This window comes from Peromyscus californicus, unplaced genomic scaffold (assembly GCF_007827085.1).
Source record: "Peromyscus californicus insignis strain IS unplaced genomic scaffold, ASM782708v3 Scaffold_10__1_contigs__length_136768540, whole genome shotgun sequence".
Taxonomy (NCBI): domain Eukaryota; kingdom Metazoa; phylum Chordata; class Mammalia; order Rodentia; family Cricetidae; genus Peromyscus; species Peromyscus californicus.
The window spans coordinates 77521960-77541385 of record NW_026294391.1 but is presented as its reverse complement, the minus strand read 5'-3'; the positions used below and the strand labels follow the sequence as shown (position 1 = coordinate 77541385).

At 38.2% G+C, this 19426-nt stretch overlaps 1 protein-coding gene across 1 annotated transcript; it reads left to right on the top strand.

Moving 5' to 3' along the window:
• Window positions 1–17682: 17682 nt before the first annotated feature.
• LOC128117040 (E3 ubiquitin-protein ligase RING2-like) lies at window positions 17683–18552 on the top strand. Its single transcript, XM_052748846.1, has one exon. It carries the CDS (start codon window positions 17683–17685, stop codon window positions 18550–18552), a length of 870 nt encoding a protein of 289 aa, XP_052604806.1.
• Window positions 18553–19426: the final 874 nt, after the last annotated feature.

The following is a 19426-nucleotide window of genomic DNA, read 5'->3' as shown; positions in this document are numbered from 1 at the left end:
CTTTTATACTGGATGGGTATGTAGATACCACTAATAGCCCTAAAATCCTTTTTTATCTATGTTGGTACAGTAATGAAGGCTTATCATGCTGAGTATCAGATCCTATTGATATAAGTAGTAGATGGTATGGTTTAACAGTCTCATGAAGTTCTTGGCCCATGTTAGCCCAATATAGTATGCCTTGGGATTTGTTTTGGGAAAGGTGGACCAGTATATATATTGTATACCAGTTGAAGTATAATATGTTGGATTCTGGAAGAAACAAACTTGATTGAAGCCATTGAAGGATATGGAGATTAGAGACTGAAAATATCAAGTAACATAAAAAAAAATGATTTAAAGGGTAAGAGGGATCAACCATGCCCACATTAGTACAAATAATGATGGAATAAAAGTAAATTTAAGGAGAAAGAACAGAGCTGCAGACATAAAATAAGGAAAAGTTTTTCACATCAACAAAAAGAGCAGAAAGGGAAGAACCTGCTATGTCTTGGAGTGAGAGAAGGTTTTTGGTACTTTTTTTTTTTCAGAAGCACCATGAATCAGGAGAGAAACAAGATAGGAGACAGATTTAGCTCTGGTCAGTTAGTGTCTGTCAGTTGCCTAGTGTTGACCAGTGTGTCTTTCAGGATCTGAGACTCATTGGAGAAATTAAAAGATATGATTTGGAGGACTAGGGTAAAGGAAAATTAGTATGAGTTTAAGGATGACCGTGACAGATTCAAATGTGATGGAGATTTTCTATAGTAATAATGGGGGAGCTATTAAACAGAGCTGGGGTTTTGTTTACACAAAGCAGTTTTACAAAATAATGGAGCATCTTTTAAAAATGGATTTGTCTGGTACAGCCTAAGTAAATGTAAGCATTAATTGTTATTAAGGCACCTTTCATTAGGATAATTCCAATATCAGAAACCATAGTCTATATGGGTCCATAGATTTACTTATCTGTATTTGACCCTAAGAATTCCTATTGAAGACAAAGTAAAAGTCCTTAATTGGTTTACTGCTCTTCCATGGCTGTCTTGTATATTATTTTTTCTTGAAAAATACAGTTTTAATATGGACAGAAGAACATAGTTATTTTCCGGAGTTTGACAGATGTTAAAATACAATTTCATTTTAATGGTTGAAGCTGGTCTCCTGAATGCCTGTCTTCAGGTAATTTATAGATTCAGTATCTTTGCATGAAGGGGTTCAGGATGAAAATCATGGTCAGTAACTAGCAGGATTTTTGATATTCATTTTATTTAGGGACATCTGAATGACCAACTGTCTTTGAAGGACTTCAAATTATGTTCTCTGCCTGAAACAAGTCAGGATGACAATTTTTACTAGTTGTTAGTATAATCACTTTCTTTTCCAGTTTCCTCAACACGATTTATTGAAGAGGCTATTTTTGATTTTGTCATACTCTATTTTATCTTTCTTTCCTCCAACCCCTCCCATACTTCTCTTACTTACTTGCAAATTCATAGCCTCTTTTTTTGGTTGTTATGTATACATCTATAAACAAAACTTTCTGAGTCCATTTAGTGTTGCCTGTATGTTTATGATTTCAGAATTGACCCTGGGGAAGACTGGCTCCTTCTCTCATCAGTCAACAGTTTCTTCTAGTTTTTTCTCTAGAAAGAAATTTCACTCTTTCATGTTAGCATGTCTGTTGCTGTTATTTTTTGCTGTTGGTCTTGTTTGGACAGCTGTACTGTTGTGGTATCATGAATGCAGCTTCCTTGTCATTTTTAGGAGACACAATCTCACAGCAGATTTCCTGGTCCTCTGGCTCTTCCAATCTTTCCTCCCCTCTTGTACAGTGTTTTCTGATTGTTAGGTACAGAATTTGCACTGTAGAGGAGCCCATGATCAGATGTTCTCTGTATTTTGACCAGTTGTAGTTTTCTGTAATAGTCTCCATCTGGTGCAGAAGACACTTCTTTGATGAGGGGCAAGAGCTAAACTTATCTCTGAGTACAAGGCTAAGTACTTAGAGTGCAGCTAGGAATTGTGCTGGTTTATTAAATTTGTTATAGTAAATTTTATACTAAGATCCACGACCCCACTTGTCCTAGATAGTTGCCTAGTTTTCTAGTGCCAGGCATGATTTATCTCCTGTTGAGCGAACTGTAAGCCCAATTTGAGAGCTGTTGATTACTGCTAAGATAGGAGTGCCATTATTGTTTGTCATTGCTGTGATTCTTGGGCATCACAACTAAAGAGGACTATTGATTAATTTTTTCCTTTGCCAGCTTGCATTCTTGTACTTTGAAAGGTGGTCCTCCAGGAGCATGCATTGGGGTCAAGTTCATCTCAAATCCATTGAGTCCTGTATCCAAAGTACATGGTATGTCTAGCAATGGAGAATTACATTTAACCTCTAGGAGGCAACACCGGGCATCAGCAATCATCTGTATTGTTTGGAGAGTCTCTTGGATTCTCTTAACCAACAACTCAAAAGGAAGTTTCAACTGTCTGGTGCTTGGGAGGTTTTTTAAGATGATCTATGGCTACTGAGAGCAACACTATCAGCCCAAGTATCATGACTTCATTGTGTTTGTGTGTGTGTGTGTGTGTGTGTGTGTGTGTGTGTGTGTGTGTGTGCTCGCGCATTGTGTATGTTTGCATGTGCGTGAGGTGAATTTTAGGTAAATATGAAATAAATACAATTCTTTAGGCCTTTTTCAATCATCCTTAGTATTATTTTTTCCTCCTACCTTTTTCTACTTCTGTATTGACACCCCCTCCACACACACCCAATATAGTTAACTGATTATTTTGGTTATACTTTTCTGGTAAGTATTTAAGAGCATGTAGGTAGCCAAAAATCCCTCCCCCTATTAATTGTTAATGTCAGATGAGACTTTGTGAGGGTTGCTCTTAAAGAATTATGAAGAGCCTCTTGTCTCTAATCTGTTCTCATTAGTTTTATCATCAAAAAAAGATGGGCCAAGATCTCCCTGATCCTTGGAAGTGAAAGAAACATGTCTCTGTAATATAAATTTTAAAAGGTCTTATTAATAAAAAAAACCCAGAGCCAGATATTGGGGGGAAAGCTGAAAGATCAGAGAAGCAGAGCAAGCCACAATGAACCTCACCTCGCCAACTCCTCAGCCAATCCTGTTTCCTCACCCGAATAGGACTCCGCTGAACTGCTGCAGCCACTATTACCTCTACCAAATTCTCAGTCTAAAGAGCATTAGTTCCTGTTTCCTCAAGCCTTTTATACCTTTTTCTGCCCTGACATCTTACTTCCTGAGATTAAAGGCATGTGTGCTTCCCAAGCAAAGGCCTGAGATCTCAAGTGTTCAGATTAAAGGTGTGTGCCACCACACCTGGTTCTGTTCCCAGTGTGGCCTTGTACTCACAGAGATCTGTCTGGATCTCTGTCTCCCTGAGTGATAGGATTAAGGGTGTATGCCATCACTGTCTGGCCTCTATTTCTAATCTAGTGGCTGGCTTTGTCCTCTGATCCCCAGATAAGTTTTATTGGAGTACAAAATATATCACCACATGTCTCCCTCCAAATGATTCTCCCCTTTTGAGCATAAGCACTGGTTAAGGTAGACCCTTTGTAATATCTTTGCTCTGTCTGATCAAAAGGATAAATGGTTTACCAAAGTCAGAAGGACCTTGTGTGAGAACACACTGTCCCCCCAGGTTTGGGTTGACCTTGAATAATAGGGTAAACATACTGGCTGTCCTTTAAACCATTTACCACATTTAGTTTCAGCATCAAAACCTTGGTTGATGAGCACCAAGAGGGACATTTTCCCCAGTTTTGAAGATGAAGTCATAGATTTTAGTTATAACTTGCATTTAGCACTCAAAGCTTAAATGGAAACAAACAGATTTTTTTTTTTTTTTTGGTTTTTCGAGACAGGGTTTCTTTGTGTAGCTTGTGCCTCTCCTGGAACTCACTTGGTAGCCCAGGCTGGCCTCGAACTCACAGAGATCCACCTGGCTCTGCCTCCCGAGTGCTGGGATTAAAGGCGTGCGCCACCACCGCCCGGCGAAACAAACAGATTTTTAAATAAATTTAGATTTCATTTAAATTTGGTTTCTTAAGTAGGTAAAAGGATGACAAATTTAGCAGAAACCATGTTTCTCAATACAATACGAAATCTTTGTTCTTTAAATTAGTTTATATAAATGTTACCAAGAACAGATATACATCTTAAGGTAAACCACATTGTTTTAAATAGAGGAATATATTGTAGTTTTATACTTGAAGCTCTCATGAAATCGGGGCTGCTCTGGAATTTGCTATGTTGATGAGGTGACCTTGAACTCCTGAAACTCCTCCAACTCTAAAAACTGAAATTATAGTTATGGTGCACCACCCACATTATGTTCAATACTGGAGGTTGAACCTAGGGCTTTCTGCAGGCTAGTCAAATGCTCCTAGCAACAGAACTATACTCTCCAGCATATCAAAGTTGGACCTTATATATACTAAAACTTTATGTTTTATTTTTCATAAACTTTTTGTGGCATTTGAGATTTTTATAAATTTTCTAGATTTTTTCCCTCATTATTGTTTTATTTTGCAAAAATTTAATTTGTTTTAGGGAAAAATTTATTTTGTAATATAAAAATTCTGGCTCATTCAAAATGTATTCTTTTCCTTTTTAAACTTCTCCATAATATGTTGGAGGGCTCTGCTGTTTAAGATTGCAATCCACCATGTACGAACAGCTCTCTGAGCTAGGCGCCAAATGGAGGACTCCCTTTCTCCAGCTGGGCTTCCTGCTCTTTGCCTGAGCTTATTTGGAATCTGTCCCTGAGCCGGGATGCCTGACTGAAGTGTGACCTTTGACACAGTTCCCTGCAAATGCTCTCCCTGTTCTGCCCATGTGATAATTAGGTATTGTGCTCCAGTTATATGATATGAACATGCTGCCAAATGCAAATTAGGTGAAGGCCCAGATGCTGTGCCCAGATTATACATTTCACTTACTCTGGAATAGAGCTGAGCTGTAATACTGAAACCGACTCCCAGAAGGCTATTTCTGTCATACTCACAAGCCATACAAAGCCCTGCAAGCTGCCTCTACTCTACTTTGTCCTCATAGCCTGGTGGCCAATGGATCAGGAGGAACAGGGAGACCCCACAATAATATATACTTATTCTTTATATTTATATTTCCTTTTTCCAATTACCAGCTACTTTCTACTTCAATTCCTTCCATAATATTGTGAGACAGGGCAACAGAATCAGATTCATCAACTTATTAAAATTTTTTAATGCAAATAATATTTATAATAAACTAACATTGCCAGTTTCTTCTTTGTGGATAGTTTTAACCTTTAATTGTTACTTGATTTTATTGAAAATAGACTTTTGAAACAGATGCAGACCCACAGCCAAACATTAGGCAGAGCTTGGAGAATCTTGTAGAAGATGGTGAGGAAGGATTTTGGGAGCCAGAGGGGTCAAGAATACCACAAGAAAACCCACCGAATCAACTAACCTGGGCTCATAGGAGCTCACAGAGACTGAACCAGCAACCAGGGAGTATGCATGGGACTGACCTAGGCCCTCTGCATATGTTACAGTTGTGTAACGTGGTCCTCTTGTGGGACTCTGAACAGTGGGAACAGGGACTGTCTCTGATTCTTTACCAGATTTTGGGAACCTATTCCTCATTGCCTGGCCTTAATACATAGGAAGACGCTTAGTCTTACTGCAGCTTAATATGCCATGTTTTGATATCCATGGGAGACCTGCCCTTTCCTGAACAGAAACAGAGAAGGAATGGACTGGATTGTCAGAACAGAGGGGAGTAGAAGGAGGGACTGGGAGGAGAAGAGGGAGGGGAAACTGTGACCAGGATGTGAAGTAATTAATTAAAAAAGAAAATAGATTTTTTTCATATAATATATTCTGATTATGTTTCTCTTTCCCCAGCTTGTCTCAGAGCCTCCCTACTTCCCTAAACACCCTTACTTTCTCTCTCTCTCATTAGAATATGAATAAGCATCTAAATAATTTTATATATATATATATATATATATTTATATATAATTAAAAAACAAACAAACTAGAATAGGACAGAGGAAACAAACAGAAAAAAAGGACCCAAAGAAAAATCTAAGAAATACATACAGATGCTGGAAAACAGACATTCCTACTAGAGAAAACCCAAAAAATAAAACCAGAAACCATAATATATAAGCAAATGATCTTGCCTTAGTTATGGTTTCTATTGCTGCAACAAAGCATCATGACCTAAAAATCAAGTTGGGATGTAAAGGTTTTATTTGGCTTATACTTTCCTATCAATGTTCATCATTGAAGGAAATCAGGACAAGAACTTAAACAGTGCAGGATCCTGTAGGCAGGAGCTGATGCAGGGGCCCTGGAGGGGTGCTGCTTACTGCCTTGCTTCCCATGGCTTGTTCAGCCTTCTTTCTTATAGAACTCAGGGATGACACCACCCACAGTGGGTTTGGCCTTCCACCATCAATCACCAATTAAGAAAATGCCTTTTCTCAGTTGGGGTTCCATCCACTGAGATGACTCTAGGTTGTGTTAAGTTGATGTAACACTAGCCAGCACAAGATCTGTAAGGAAGAAAAAAAAAGCCCAGTCAAATCCTTGTGAAAGAAAGAAAGAAAGAAAGAAAGAAAGAAAGAAAGAAAGAAAGAAAGAAAGAAAGAAAGAAAGAAAGAAAGAAAGAAAAAAGAAGAAAAAGAAAAAAAAAAAAGTTTATTTTTGTGTTGGCCATCTACTGCTGGGCATGGAACTTGCCCTTAAGAGTGGTTGATAAACCCAGTGAGACTCTCCTGGAGAAAACTAATTTTTTGTTTGGTAGAGTAGATGTCAATTGGCGATATCTTATGGGTTAGGGGTAGGGTCTTGTGTCCACTTCCTTTGTCAGCACTGGGAGCCCATCTGACTTATACCTCTGCAGGGCTTGAGCATGCTGCCACAGTCTCTGAGTTTATATGTATGTCAGCCCAGTTGTGTCTAGAAGACATTGTTTCCATGGTGTCTTCTATCCTCACTGGCTCATAGAATCTTTCTGCCTCCTCTTCCAGAGTTTCCTGATCCCTGAGGGGAGGTGTTTGATGAAGAAATCCCATTCAGGATGAAATGTTCCATGGTCTCTTCTCTTTCTCCATATATTTTCCAGCTATGGGTCTCTGTATTTGTTTCCAACTGCTGCAGGAGAAAGTTTCTCTGATTATGGCTAAACAAGACACTGATATATGAATATATCGGAATGTCTTTAGGAGTCATTTTCTTGCTATGTTTCTTCAGCAGTACAGTAGTATTTGGTTTTCTTCTAAGTCCATGGACAATATAGTCTTAGGTTCTTGGCCACCTGAACAGTGTCAGGGATGGTTTTATCTCAAGGAGTGGCCCTTAAATGTAATCAGGTATTGGCTGGTCATTCCCATAAGCTTTCTGTCACTATTGCACCAGCATATCTTGCACGGAAGTCACCATTGAAGATTGAAGGTTTTGTAGCTGGGTTGGTGTTTACCTTTCTCCTCTGCAAGCCTGCAGAGTACCTTCCAGTACCATGAACACTAGCCAGAAGGGCAAAAACTCTAGTTGGACACCAACTTGACTTTTCCATGTTCAATGAGTTATGTAGATGTAGTCTTCAACAGTAGGGACTTACCATAAGTTTGTGAAGAGCAAACAATAATAGGCTTGACAATGCCTGAGTTGTTTGGGGATTTCTATGAGGCCCTTTTGGCCAACAACTCATTTAGATGTAACCCAGTCTCAGTACTAGAGGTTTTATTTGGTGGTAAGAAATGTCTATCTAGTTGGAGCTTTGTCTCCCCCATTATTTAGTGATTCCAATTTAGATTTCATATATATATATATATATATATATATATATATATATATATATATATGGCATCTACTGTTTTAGATTTCCATAAGAACTTCAAATGGACCTTCATTTTAGCTATCCCTCCCCATATTCCCTTCTCCTTGTCATATGATCCTCCTTTTCCAGTCCCCACCCACCCATAACTATCTGTTCTATCTTGCCTTCATAGAGAGATCCTTCCTTGCCTCCCAGTCCAGTAGGCTATACCTAACCTCTGATTATTCGGATTGCAGCCTGCTTATCAAGAACTTAACATCAAATACCCACATATAAGTGAATACATGCTATGTTTGTCTTTTGGGGACTGGGTTACCTCAATCAAGATAAGGTTTTCTAGCTCTAGCCATTTACCTGCCATTTTCATGATTTCGGGTTTTTTAATACATGTTTTAGTATCTCATTGTGTAATTGTACCACATTTTCTTTATCCTTTCATCCATTGATCAGCATCTCTGCTGTTTCTAATTTCTGACTATTATGAATACAGTAGAAAGGAACATGATTAAGCAAGTGACTCTTTAGTAGAATGAGGCATCCTTTGTGTATACACCCATGAGTATTATAACTGGATGTTGAGGTGGATCTATTTATAGTTTCCCAAGGCACTGCCATACTTATTTACATAGTGGTTGTACAAGTTTGCACTTGCATCAGCAATGGATGAGTGTCTCCCTTACCCCACATTGTCACCATAATGAAATGTCATTCGTTTTATTGATCTTGGCCATTCTGACTGGTGTAAAATTGAATCTAAAAGTGGTTTTGATTTTCATTTCCCTGATCTATAAGGATTTTGAACATTTAAGTGTTTCACAGGCAATTGTGTTTCATCTTTTGAAAACTCTGTTCAGATCTGTACCCTATTTTTTAATTGAGTTATTTGTTTTCTTGGTTTCCAGAATTTTTAGTTATTTATATATTTTAGATATTACCCTTCTATTGATTGTTTAGTTAGTAAAAGTCTTTTTTATTATGTAGCATCTCACTTTGTCAAAACAATGGTGTTGTTTCCCTTCCAGAAGCTTCTCAGTGTCATGAGGTCTCATTAATTGTTGATCTTAGTGCCTAGACTAATGGTATTCTGTTCAAGAAGTCTTTTCCTGTACCAATGAGTCTAAGACTGTTTCCCCCTTTCTTGTCTATCAAATTCAGTGAATCTGGCATTATGTTGAAGTACTTTCTCCATTTGAAGTTGAGTATTGTGCATGGTGATAACTATGGATCTATTTGTATTCTTCTGCATGCAGACATTCAATTTGAGCAGCACTATATGTTTAAAATGCTGTTATTTTTTCCATTGTGTATTTCTGGCTGCTTTATCAAAAATTAGCTGTCTATCATTGTGTGGAATTACATATGGGTCTTCAATTTGATTCCATTGATCAATGCATCCGTTTTTAATGCCAATATCATACTTTTATAAATATATTTCTATAGAATAATTAGAGAAGTGTTGGTATTAATTCTTTGAAAGTCTAGTAGAATTTTGTGTTGAGTCCATCTTGCCCTGGGCTTTTGTTGTTATTGTGAGACTTTTAATTATTGCTTCTACTTCTGCTTACTAGTTTACAGATATATGATCAAGACAATGATCATTATTTGTTCACCCCTATCTAGCTCTCTGGAAAATACTGTAAGGACAGATGTTCCAGATCCACCCTGCCATCACTGAACCCAAAAGCCTATCCCCTATCCAGCCATCCCCACTGAATTTCTTCCTCCCTCTCTTCCACTTTCCTCTATCTCTCTGTATTCTCTTTTGCCTTAGTTCTCTACAAAAATGTGATTGATCACTTGTCAGTTTACTCGAGCAAAGGCCTTTTTTTTGGGGGGGGGGTTTGAGACAGGGTTTCTCTGTGTAGCTTTGGAGCCTGTCCTGGAACTCACTCTGTAGTCCAGGCTGGCCTCAAACTCACAGATATCCACCTGACTCTGCCTCCTGAGTGCTGGGATTAAAGGCGTGCGCCGCCGCCACCATCACCTGGCTGAGCAAAGGCCTTTTATATCCTAAAGTGAAATTACCATATTCACTTAAGTGTTTTGACCTCCTACTATCTTATCTTCTTGTTTTGTTCTTCAAGGTCTTTTACAAGCCTTCATATCTTAGTCAGCTCATGGCAAAATGTAGCATTCCATAATTTTCAGAATTTTCTGAAGCTAAAAACAATGAAAATGGCCTTTTGAATATCAAGTAATTGTCTCAGTTACCTGCAGGGGCCTGTCTTCCCTCTCTGCCTCCATTCCCTGGGGATTCTGCAGAACCTCACAGGACCCAGCCTTTCTCTCTCACCTCATCCATTTGTGTTAGCCACCAATACCTGGAGGCATGCTCTACCTGGGAGCCAACTGAGCACTCTGGCACAGGAATCAGGTAGACAATCTTAACTCTCCTTTCTGCCTGCCATTTCAAATTCCCAGTCTCATCCCCAGCCCTGTAGCAAACCCCATACAGGTGCCTATCCTTCTCTGACTCTACTCTCTGTGAAGATCCTATTGGCAGACCAAGATTTCCTCCTTTCTGTGTATCCTCTCAGCTCCCCTTCTATTCTGCCATCATTCCTTCTAGTCAGCCCTTAATACCTAGAAATGCATTCTGCTGGAACTCAGAAGCATGCTGTACCAGGCAAACCACACCCACCATACTCTCCTAGAATCCAGAGAGGGCAATAGAAACCAAGGAATGCAACACTAAAACAACTACAAGACCATGTATCAAAACATAGAATTACAATCATCTTAAACCCAGATGTGTAGAGACCAGTGTAAAAAGACAGTCAGTAACAGCCAGAACATTATACCTCTCACCTGAACCCAGCAACCCTAGGAAAGTTGACCCAGAGAAATGCAACATAGCTGAAACATAAGGCAAGGACTTCAAAATAGCTATTTTGAGTATGTTCAAGGATCATTGTACCTCTTTCTGAGTCATTTTTGTAAAGTTTTCAGGAAAGAAAATAGAGTTTCATAGATCTGCCATGTGTAGGCTACATACCTTAAAGGAAGTACCATTGCTCAAATATTGGATTGTACAAGGCCAAAGGAAATATGGAATGTCTTTTCCATCTGGGACTAGAATCACCAGGGTTACCAAAAATGCCAGACAATGTAGGAGGATATTAGGAGTGCCTTTTCTTGCTATTGGAAGACAAACAAACAAAAATCATAATAGATGACACTTCTAAGTCTAATATAAACAATATGGGAATAAACACCAAGGCCCATCTACATGACTCCTTTTCTTGTTCACCATAAAGAGGGATCATAGACACTGAGAGAGTAGTATCACATTTAGTTTCTCTGGCAGCGGGTCATCACCCTTCTGATTAAACTCAGCAGTATCTTGTCTCTTAAGATTTTCAGATGGAAACAGAAGGATGCACTGAGAAGTGCTTAGCAGTCCTCATTTGTTTCCCAGTGTTTTACTCAGCTGCTCCTTCTTGTGTTTCTTGGGTAAAGTGTTCCTTAATGAGGATGATAGATAGAACATTGCAGTGTGACAGGGTTCTGATTAAGGATGGAAGAGGGCTAATTCTGACTGTTTTCAGTACTGAACTGTAGCTAGAGTTTTTCTCTTCAGGTCCCGCCAAGCCTCAGCAGTCCCATAGCGCACTTATAAAATAAACTTACAGATGTTTATATTATTTAAACTGCTCGGCCATTAGCTCAGGCCTACCATTGTCTAGCTCTTACTCTTATACTCAACCCATTTCTGTTAATCTATATGTCACCACGTGTTCCGTGGCTTTACCTGCTGCCTTTACCTGATTCTCCCTGGAGAGCAGGCTGGCATCTCCTCCTCTCTGCCTTCCTGTTCTCTCCATTCTCCGCTATGCTAGTCCCGCCTAGACTTCCTGCCTGGCTACTGGCCAATCAGTGTTTTATTTATCAATCAATCAATCACCCACAGCACTTCCCCTTTTTTCTTTTTTTTCAAAAAGGAAGGTTTTAACTTTAACATAGTAAAATTACATATAACAAAACAATTATCAAGCAAGAATTACAGTTACAATATTAAAGAAGATATCCTATCTATCTTATATTTGTGAGTCTAAGGTTTTATGTCTAACTTATCTTTTATCATAACTGAGGATATTATAACTATTTAGTCTTCAACTACATCAAAGACCCCAGAAGGATATACTATTACCTGAGAAATGGGAGAAGGATGCAAGCAACTTTCGGGAGTCTTGCAGGATAGACAGAGACAGCTGGCAGCCTGGACAGTCATCTAATTTCCTCTGCAAAGCAGGAACCTGAAGGACCACTTTGCCAAGCAAAGTTTAGTAGTCACCTTCCTATGGGTCCTGCATGTCCAGTTGATCAAGCAGTCCAGGCAAGAACAGTTTCTTGCCCAAATGGCTATTTTTGCCAAGGTGAAGATAAACTCCATATGGAATGTCTTCGATGCCCATCTTCCTCTCTGAAGTAAATTGGTGCTTCCAGGAGCAGACATGTCTCATTGTCCAGAAAGTCTAAATTTTTAAAATATTTTAAATGCTATATTCTGTATGTCTTTGAAGTGTTTGAAGATTACCTACCTAATTGAATTATATCTGTGTATACCTAGAAAACAACATGACTATAAGTTTGACTATCATAGAAGACTAATTATTAATCTGTATTTTTCATTATCCATTACAATTTAAATGAGTCACATAAACATAATACCTCAAATGAGAATAGAAATATATATATATATATATATATATATATATATATATATATATACAGTATAACAAAATTAAGTTTAAACTTTTATCAATAAACTAAAATCCATAGCAATGTAAAACATTTTAAACAAGTTGTTCTTTAAAAGTAGATTTAATAATCTACCCTTTTATCTTATATCAATATCATATCCCCTTTTTTTCTTTAGAAAGAGATCGCATTTATAATCAACTTGATTTAAATAAAAATATTGGTTTTTCTCTATCCCACACCAGAGGGGCTCTTCTGATATAGGACAAAAGAATATTTTAACCTTTTTTTTTTTTTTTAGCAATATGTTTAGATTTAGAGAAGGAGTGAACCAATTCCATCTCCAAAGCCAGCTTGGTATATTTGGGAAATTGGGCATAGCTTCTCTTACTACTTCCTTCTGGAGGGGGTGCTGTATCTTATGGGGACACAAAAAAAAATTTAGGATTATGGAGTAGTCCATGAGGGTGTATCATCTGAGCGAGTTGCCTTGAAACCGTTTTGGATGTTGGATCATCTGGGCCATTGTGTCATCAGAGACCTTTCAGGGGGTCTTGGCTGGTCAAACCTGATGTATCTTAATCTGGAACAAATCCATAGCCTTTGGCTTTCTCTTAAAACAAAAGCAGAGACTCTTTTCCAAAGCAACATATCCTTACATCCAAAGGTACCTTTAAAATAGGCTTTATCCCACTTACTTATATATTCTATACACAGCAAAAACATTCATTTTTAAAATGGGTATTTTCATAATGGCTGTACATCTAGCAGTGCTCACATGTGCACCAATAAAGAAGCAAAATAGACAAGATGGTTGGCAGCAGAAATTTGTGTTAAAGATAGTATCATGGAAAAGGAGGCAAGAGTGGCTGAGCAGATGTTGCCTATAGAGGTTGCAAGGTAGCTCTTGGAAAGAGAGTGGCTACTGTAATGTGTTTAGGAACTAATAACATTGATTAATGAGATTAGCTCCTCTGGACATTACTCCAGTCTTGGTTTATCTCTACATGGTCTGTGGTGTCTCTTCTGACCGTATTAGTGGCAAGAGACTGCCTTGGGGCATCTGGTGATCAGTGCTATATGGTAGTCTTTTGGGGAAAGCTTTTATAGTGCCATCAAACCCAGAAACAGGGTATGGATGTCTTTGATGGATTCTCTATCTTTAGCACATGAAGTACTCATTAATAGTGTATGGGTTCTAATTGAAAAAAAGGGGGGGTTAGAAACCAGAGTAACACAAATCAAAGGATCAATGGTGAGCCATCAAGAAGCCAGTGCAGTAGGAAGGCAGTGACTGACTTTGCAGTCTGTCAGCTAAGGAGTTCCTCTTAAGGCTCTCCACCCAGAAGAGGCTCAGGCCTGGAAAAATTTGATAGAAAAAGAATGTGAGGGCAAGTTATAGTAGATAGTACACACCTTAGATTTAAGCACAAGTCATTTGCCAATTGTAGAGATTCAGATATATGCATTTTGTTGATACCTGTTCACCCAAATCACAACACAAAAATAAGTTACCAGGTGCAAGTTTCTCCTTCATTCTTAACTTATGGAAGGGACACACTCAGTCATGAGACAGTTAAAGCAGAAGTTTACCTAACAAGGAGAGCAGACCATGCAATAAAAAGGGAGAATGGAATGGCCTGACTGAAGGAGTGATTAGCAGCACAGTATGTCCTTCACTGTGGGTTTTAAAGGCTTAGCCAATATTTGTGAGCTAGGTGGTATATTTATGAAATAACATGGCTTGTTTTCCTTCCCAAATCTTGGTGGCATTTGTCTGCTTGTACTTTCAGTAATCCCCTAGAAAGGCCCACAAGGTGGCGTCAAAAACACACTGTATATGACATAATGTGTTTGGGGCCATTTTGAGACTTTAGACCCATGGTTATGACATGTGTATTGGAAAATGCCCTGAAACCTTAATTTCTGGCATATCAGGAACAACTTATCCACAAAGTTAAGTATACATAAAGGGGCATTTGGATTATCAGCAGACAGAGCTATTAAGATACTAATGCAATTTCCTTGTTTAAGTATTTTCTATGTGCCTACCTGGTATCAGGCTTGCCTCTGTGCAGACCTTTGAACTTACCTGTACCTACACTGTCCTCTCCAGTGTATGTTTCAAAGCAGACTTCCAACATGCAAAACACTGCACAGTTCTGATTCAGATTTCACCCTCCAGGAAAAGATATTCTGCAGGCCAGGGCTCAGAAGTTACAATTGCTCTGAGGTTGTAGAGTGAACCAACTAGGGAGGGATACTTGCCTTTAGATTCCCCTAGTAGCAATGTTAATATTTTTTTAAAGTAATGTGATTATGAAAGAATGTATATACTCTTTTATTAAGCTCTGTAATTTGCTTTTACCTAGAACTTTCCCTAATGGTATACAATAATTTTTCCTTGGAAGTTTATATCACCTTTTAAATTTTTATCTTAGGGGAATATCTATTAACGATAAAAGTTAAACTATCTTAAATTGTTTTGAGCAGATTAAAGATAATCCTTTTTTCCTGGCTGTATCACTGTGGGGCTGTCTTAGTACACAATTGGAAAGTTACCTGGAAGATCAGTCTTTCTTTGACCGTAAACTCCCATACACACAATCTGTATTCTAGCACTTGTGATTTTAAGATCTGGCAACTCTTTGATGAAAACAGTGCATTTAAATGGAAAGTCATTCTAAGTTTGAAATAATGGGAGATTCACATTTTTTTTTCAGCTTTGCAGTTCATTTCATGGCAAGTCATCTGGTTCCATCAAGTTGTCATCTCAGGATATTCAAGTAACCTGTAAGGTAAGTTTGTGCTTTCAGAAATTCATCACTCAACCGATAGCACAAACCACACTAACCAAAAAATGTAAGGTTGAATACATAGCAAACACCTTTTTCTATTGGTTTGCTCTAAATACTTTGAAATATGTTGATCACCTTTTGTAGACTGGTCAGTCATGAAGGCATTTCACAATATTTAATAATCTTTCTTTACCAGGAAGGCCTCTCATAACAATAAAGCACTTAGAGGTAGTCCTTTAAGGATGGGAAATATTCATTATGTGTCACATAGTTCTTTTTTTTTTTTAGGAAAGTAAATCACTTCTAGTAATGCCTTTCCCGCCTCTCACTCACACTTTTTTGTGAGTGACTATTCACTAACAGTTGTTTCTCAAATACTTTCATTGAACAAATATACTCATTTATGAATTTACTCTCATCTGAGTGATGCTAGGAATAAAATCCATGGAATCATGCCTTCTAGGCCAGCCATGTTACTCTGAGACATAGCCTAGCTTATAAATGAATTGGTATCTACTAGATGAAGGGCGATTAATGGAATAGTCTTCACAGTGACCTATTGTGGACAGTCTAAAGCATCTTCAAAGATGCCTCCACTCAATTTAGGTAGAGTGTGATTATTTTCTAATGCACAGCTAACAACATCATGTAGAACTAGCCTTTTCCGGATATTCTTCAGGCTTTCCTTTTTATTGGCCTAAATTGTGTGTACATACTGATGGGTTTCATAAAGACTTTCAAGTATATCATGTAGTCTGACCATATTCACCCCTTAAAAATTCCCTTTCTAGCCCTCCTCACTCCTAATTCCATTCCATTTCCCTGACAAGCACTTTTAGGCTCTTGTCATACCAATGTACAAATGACTTTGTGTATGCACTAAACATAGAGGATCCACAAATAAGAGAAAACAAGTAGCATATTTTTACAATGAGAGATTTAAAACATATATTTGTCTTCATAGCTATGGTAGTTTGAATGTAATTGGCTTATAGGGAGTGACACTATTAGGAGACGGGGCTTTGTTGGAATAGGTATGGCCTTGATGGAGGAAGTGTGTCACTGGGTCGGGATAGGCTTTGAGTTCTCATATATGCTCAAGCCATGCCCAGTATCTCAGATCATTTCCTGTTGCCTGTGGGTCAAGATGTAAGACTCTCAGCTCATTCTCCAGCACCATGTCTTCCTGCACACCACCATGTTGCACCATGATGATAATGGACTAAATCTCTGAAAATGTAAGCCACCCCAATTAAATGGTTTTTCCTCTAAGAATTGCCTGGGTCATAGTGTCTCTTCATAGCATTATAAACCCTAACTAAGACAGTGTTATAAAAAATTTTATTTTAGTTTGGGTTTATTTTTCTTTCTTTAATTTTAAACTAAAATATAATTACATCATTTACCCCCTTCCATTCTCCCTCCAACCTTTCTATAGCACCCTACCCCCTCTCCAATTGTTGGCCTCATTTTTAAAATTGTTTTACACCAATTAGCGAGAATGAGGAGGGTTTATATGAGCGAGAATTGTTGAGACCAAGGTTGGATAAAGCACAGGGACAAATAGCCAAATGAATGGAAACACATGAACTATGAACCAATGGCTGAGGGGTCCCCACTGGATCAGGCCCTCTGAATGGATGAGACAGTTGATTGGCTTGATCTGTTTGGGAGGCATCCAGGCAGTGGGACCAGATCTTGTGCTCATTGCATGAGTTGGCTGTTTGAAACCTGGGGCCTATGCAGGATTGTTTGGCTCGGCCTGGGAGGAGGGAAAAAAAAAATTGTTTTACACACACATACCCTACATAAGTATATTTATATACCCTTAAATATGTAAATACACCTGGAAAGTCCTTTTTATGTTTCTTGTTTGAATATGGCTTCAGTCCTGACCACTTTGTATCGGATAACCAATTAGAGGGCTCATCCCTGGGAAAGGCTAACTCTCTTAGCAGTCATTAATTGCCTGTAGTTTTTGTCTAGGGATAGGATGTCCCCCTTCTGACTTAGCATATCTTAATTTCTGTGTTTTTCTATTTAGTGTTGAAAATTCCTCTTTAAATTAGTCAAGTTGCAATTTCCTTTTTAATTTTTTGTTTCTTGATTAAAATGTTTCTTCAAATGTATTTTTGGGAATAAATCTAGTTTTGCAGTCTATGCCTTTTGAGATGTATTTGCCAAGATATTTTGCCTATTAACTGTTGAAGTGTCAGACTATAAAACTCTGATTATTTGCCTTATCCAGCTAACATTTTCTTTATTTTCAATCTTTGTAGGTTTTTACATGCATAAAGTATTCCAGTATAGTTGGGTAAGCAGAAGCTTAGTGTTGGATGGAGGGACCAGAGGAGAACAGTACAAAATCCCTAGCCCAGCCCAATCTGAGAAGAGAGGAGCCTCAGGCTGTGTTAGAAGCCACAATGTCACAGGCAGTTCAGACAAATGAAGCACAACTAGTAGGGGAAACATCAGAACAGGGTTTACAGGAATTACAAGGAAGATCTCAGAAGGAAACTACAAATGATTTGGAAATTGTGGCTTCAAATGGTGATGAGTATAATAACTTTAGGTGTCCAATTTGCCTGGATACATTAAAAAACACCAGGATTACAAAATCCTGTTTCCATCGCTTTTGTAAAGATTGCATCATCACAGCCCTTAGACGTGGCAACAAAGAATGTCCTGTCTGCAGGAGAAAACTAATTTCAAAAAGGTCATTAGATTCAGACCCTCAATTTGATGCACTCATCATGAAAATGCATTCAAGTTGTAATGAAAAGGATGCTTCTCAAGAGAAAACATTAAGCAGGAAGAAGAAGTATAAAACTCAGCAAGCACTCAGTGTCAACATTGAAAAGGGAAAGGAGATGGACACCATCAACAGTGTCCAGCAAGGAGAGGAGAAACAGATTGAAACTAGTACTGGATGGAAAGGTAATCATGATACTGCACCCTGCAATAATACATCTACACAAAGCAGTGACGAAGCAGGTCCCAGTAACAAAAAGGCCAAAACATCTGGGCTTGAACATGATAATACGGATGCAATAGTGACCTATGATGCAGTGACCGATGGGGCTAGTGAACTTGAATCCAATCTTCATCCAACACTTACAGGAAAAGATGACCCTGCACAGACAGGATTAACAAAGACCTCAGGTAATTCCACTACTTGTCAAGTTTATATCTGGCTTTGGGGTTAGCTTAAGAAAGATATCAAAGAAACAGAGAACCAGCCTGATGTATCTTGATACATTTAGTGACAAGCAGTATATCATTTGTATAGCACCAGGCAGACACCAATTCACTCTTTAAATGGCACTCTCTCTTTGGAAGTGATCAGGGGGATACACTGAAAAGTCAGTGGCATCATGGACCTTTATTCTGCTCCCACCAAGGAGCACAAATTCTAGAAACCAATTCCACACCTGCATGTTTTATAGCCTGTTTCATTAATTTTGAAGATACATCAACATTTCTTTTATGGCTAGATATTAGATATGTTCAGTTTTCTTTCTGATCCAGACTTACTAACACTACTAGAATCACATCTCTTGGTAACATTTATCTCTAGGAGGAGACTGCAGTAATTCTGTACATTTTCTGTCCTTTAACAGTGTAACTGAATTACATGTTTACACAAAGCATGACTCTTTTTGGAGCATCCTTTTCTGAGGAATGTTCCATAATTTTCTTTTTCTTTTTTTAACATACAACTATTTAGTGTGTGTTCTGGGTGTATAATGTCATGGTGCTAGTGTAGGAGTCAGATGATAACTTGAAAGAGTAGGATTCTCTTCTACAATGTGCACCTCAAGGATACAAGGGACATACATAAATATAATAAAGGCAGTTTATAGTAAGTCCATAGTCAACATCAATTTAAATGGAGAGAAACTCAAAGCAATTCCACTAAAATCATCAGCAAGACAAAGTTGATCACTCTCTAGCTATTCAATATAGTACTTGAAGTGTCTTAATTCAAAACAACAAATGTCCCTGTTAGAGTCTTTAAATTTCCCTCTGAATCTTCACAAGCCAGGCCTCCATCTTCTGCATTGCTTTTAACATTTTTAT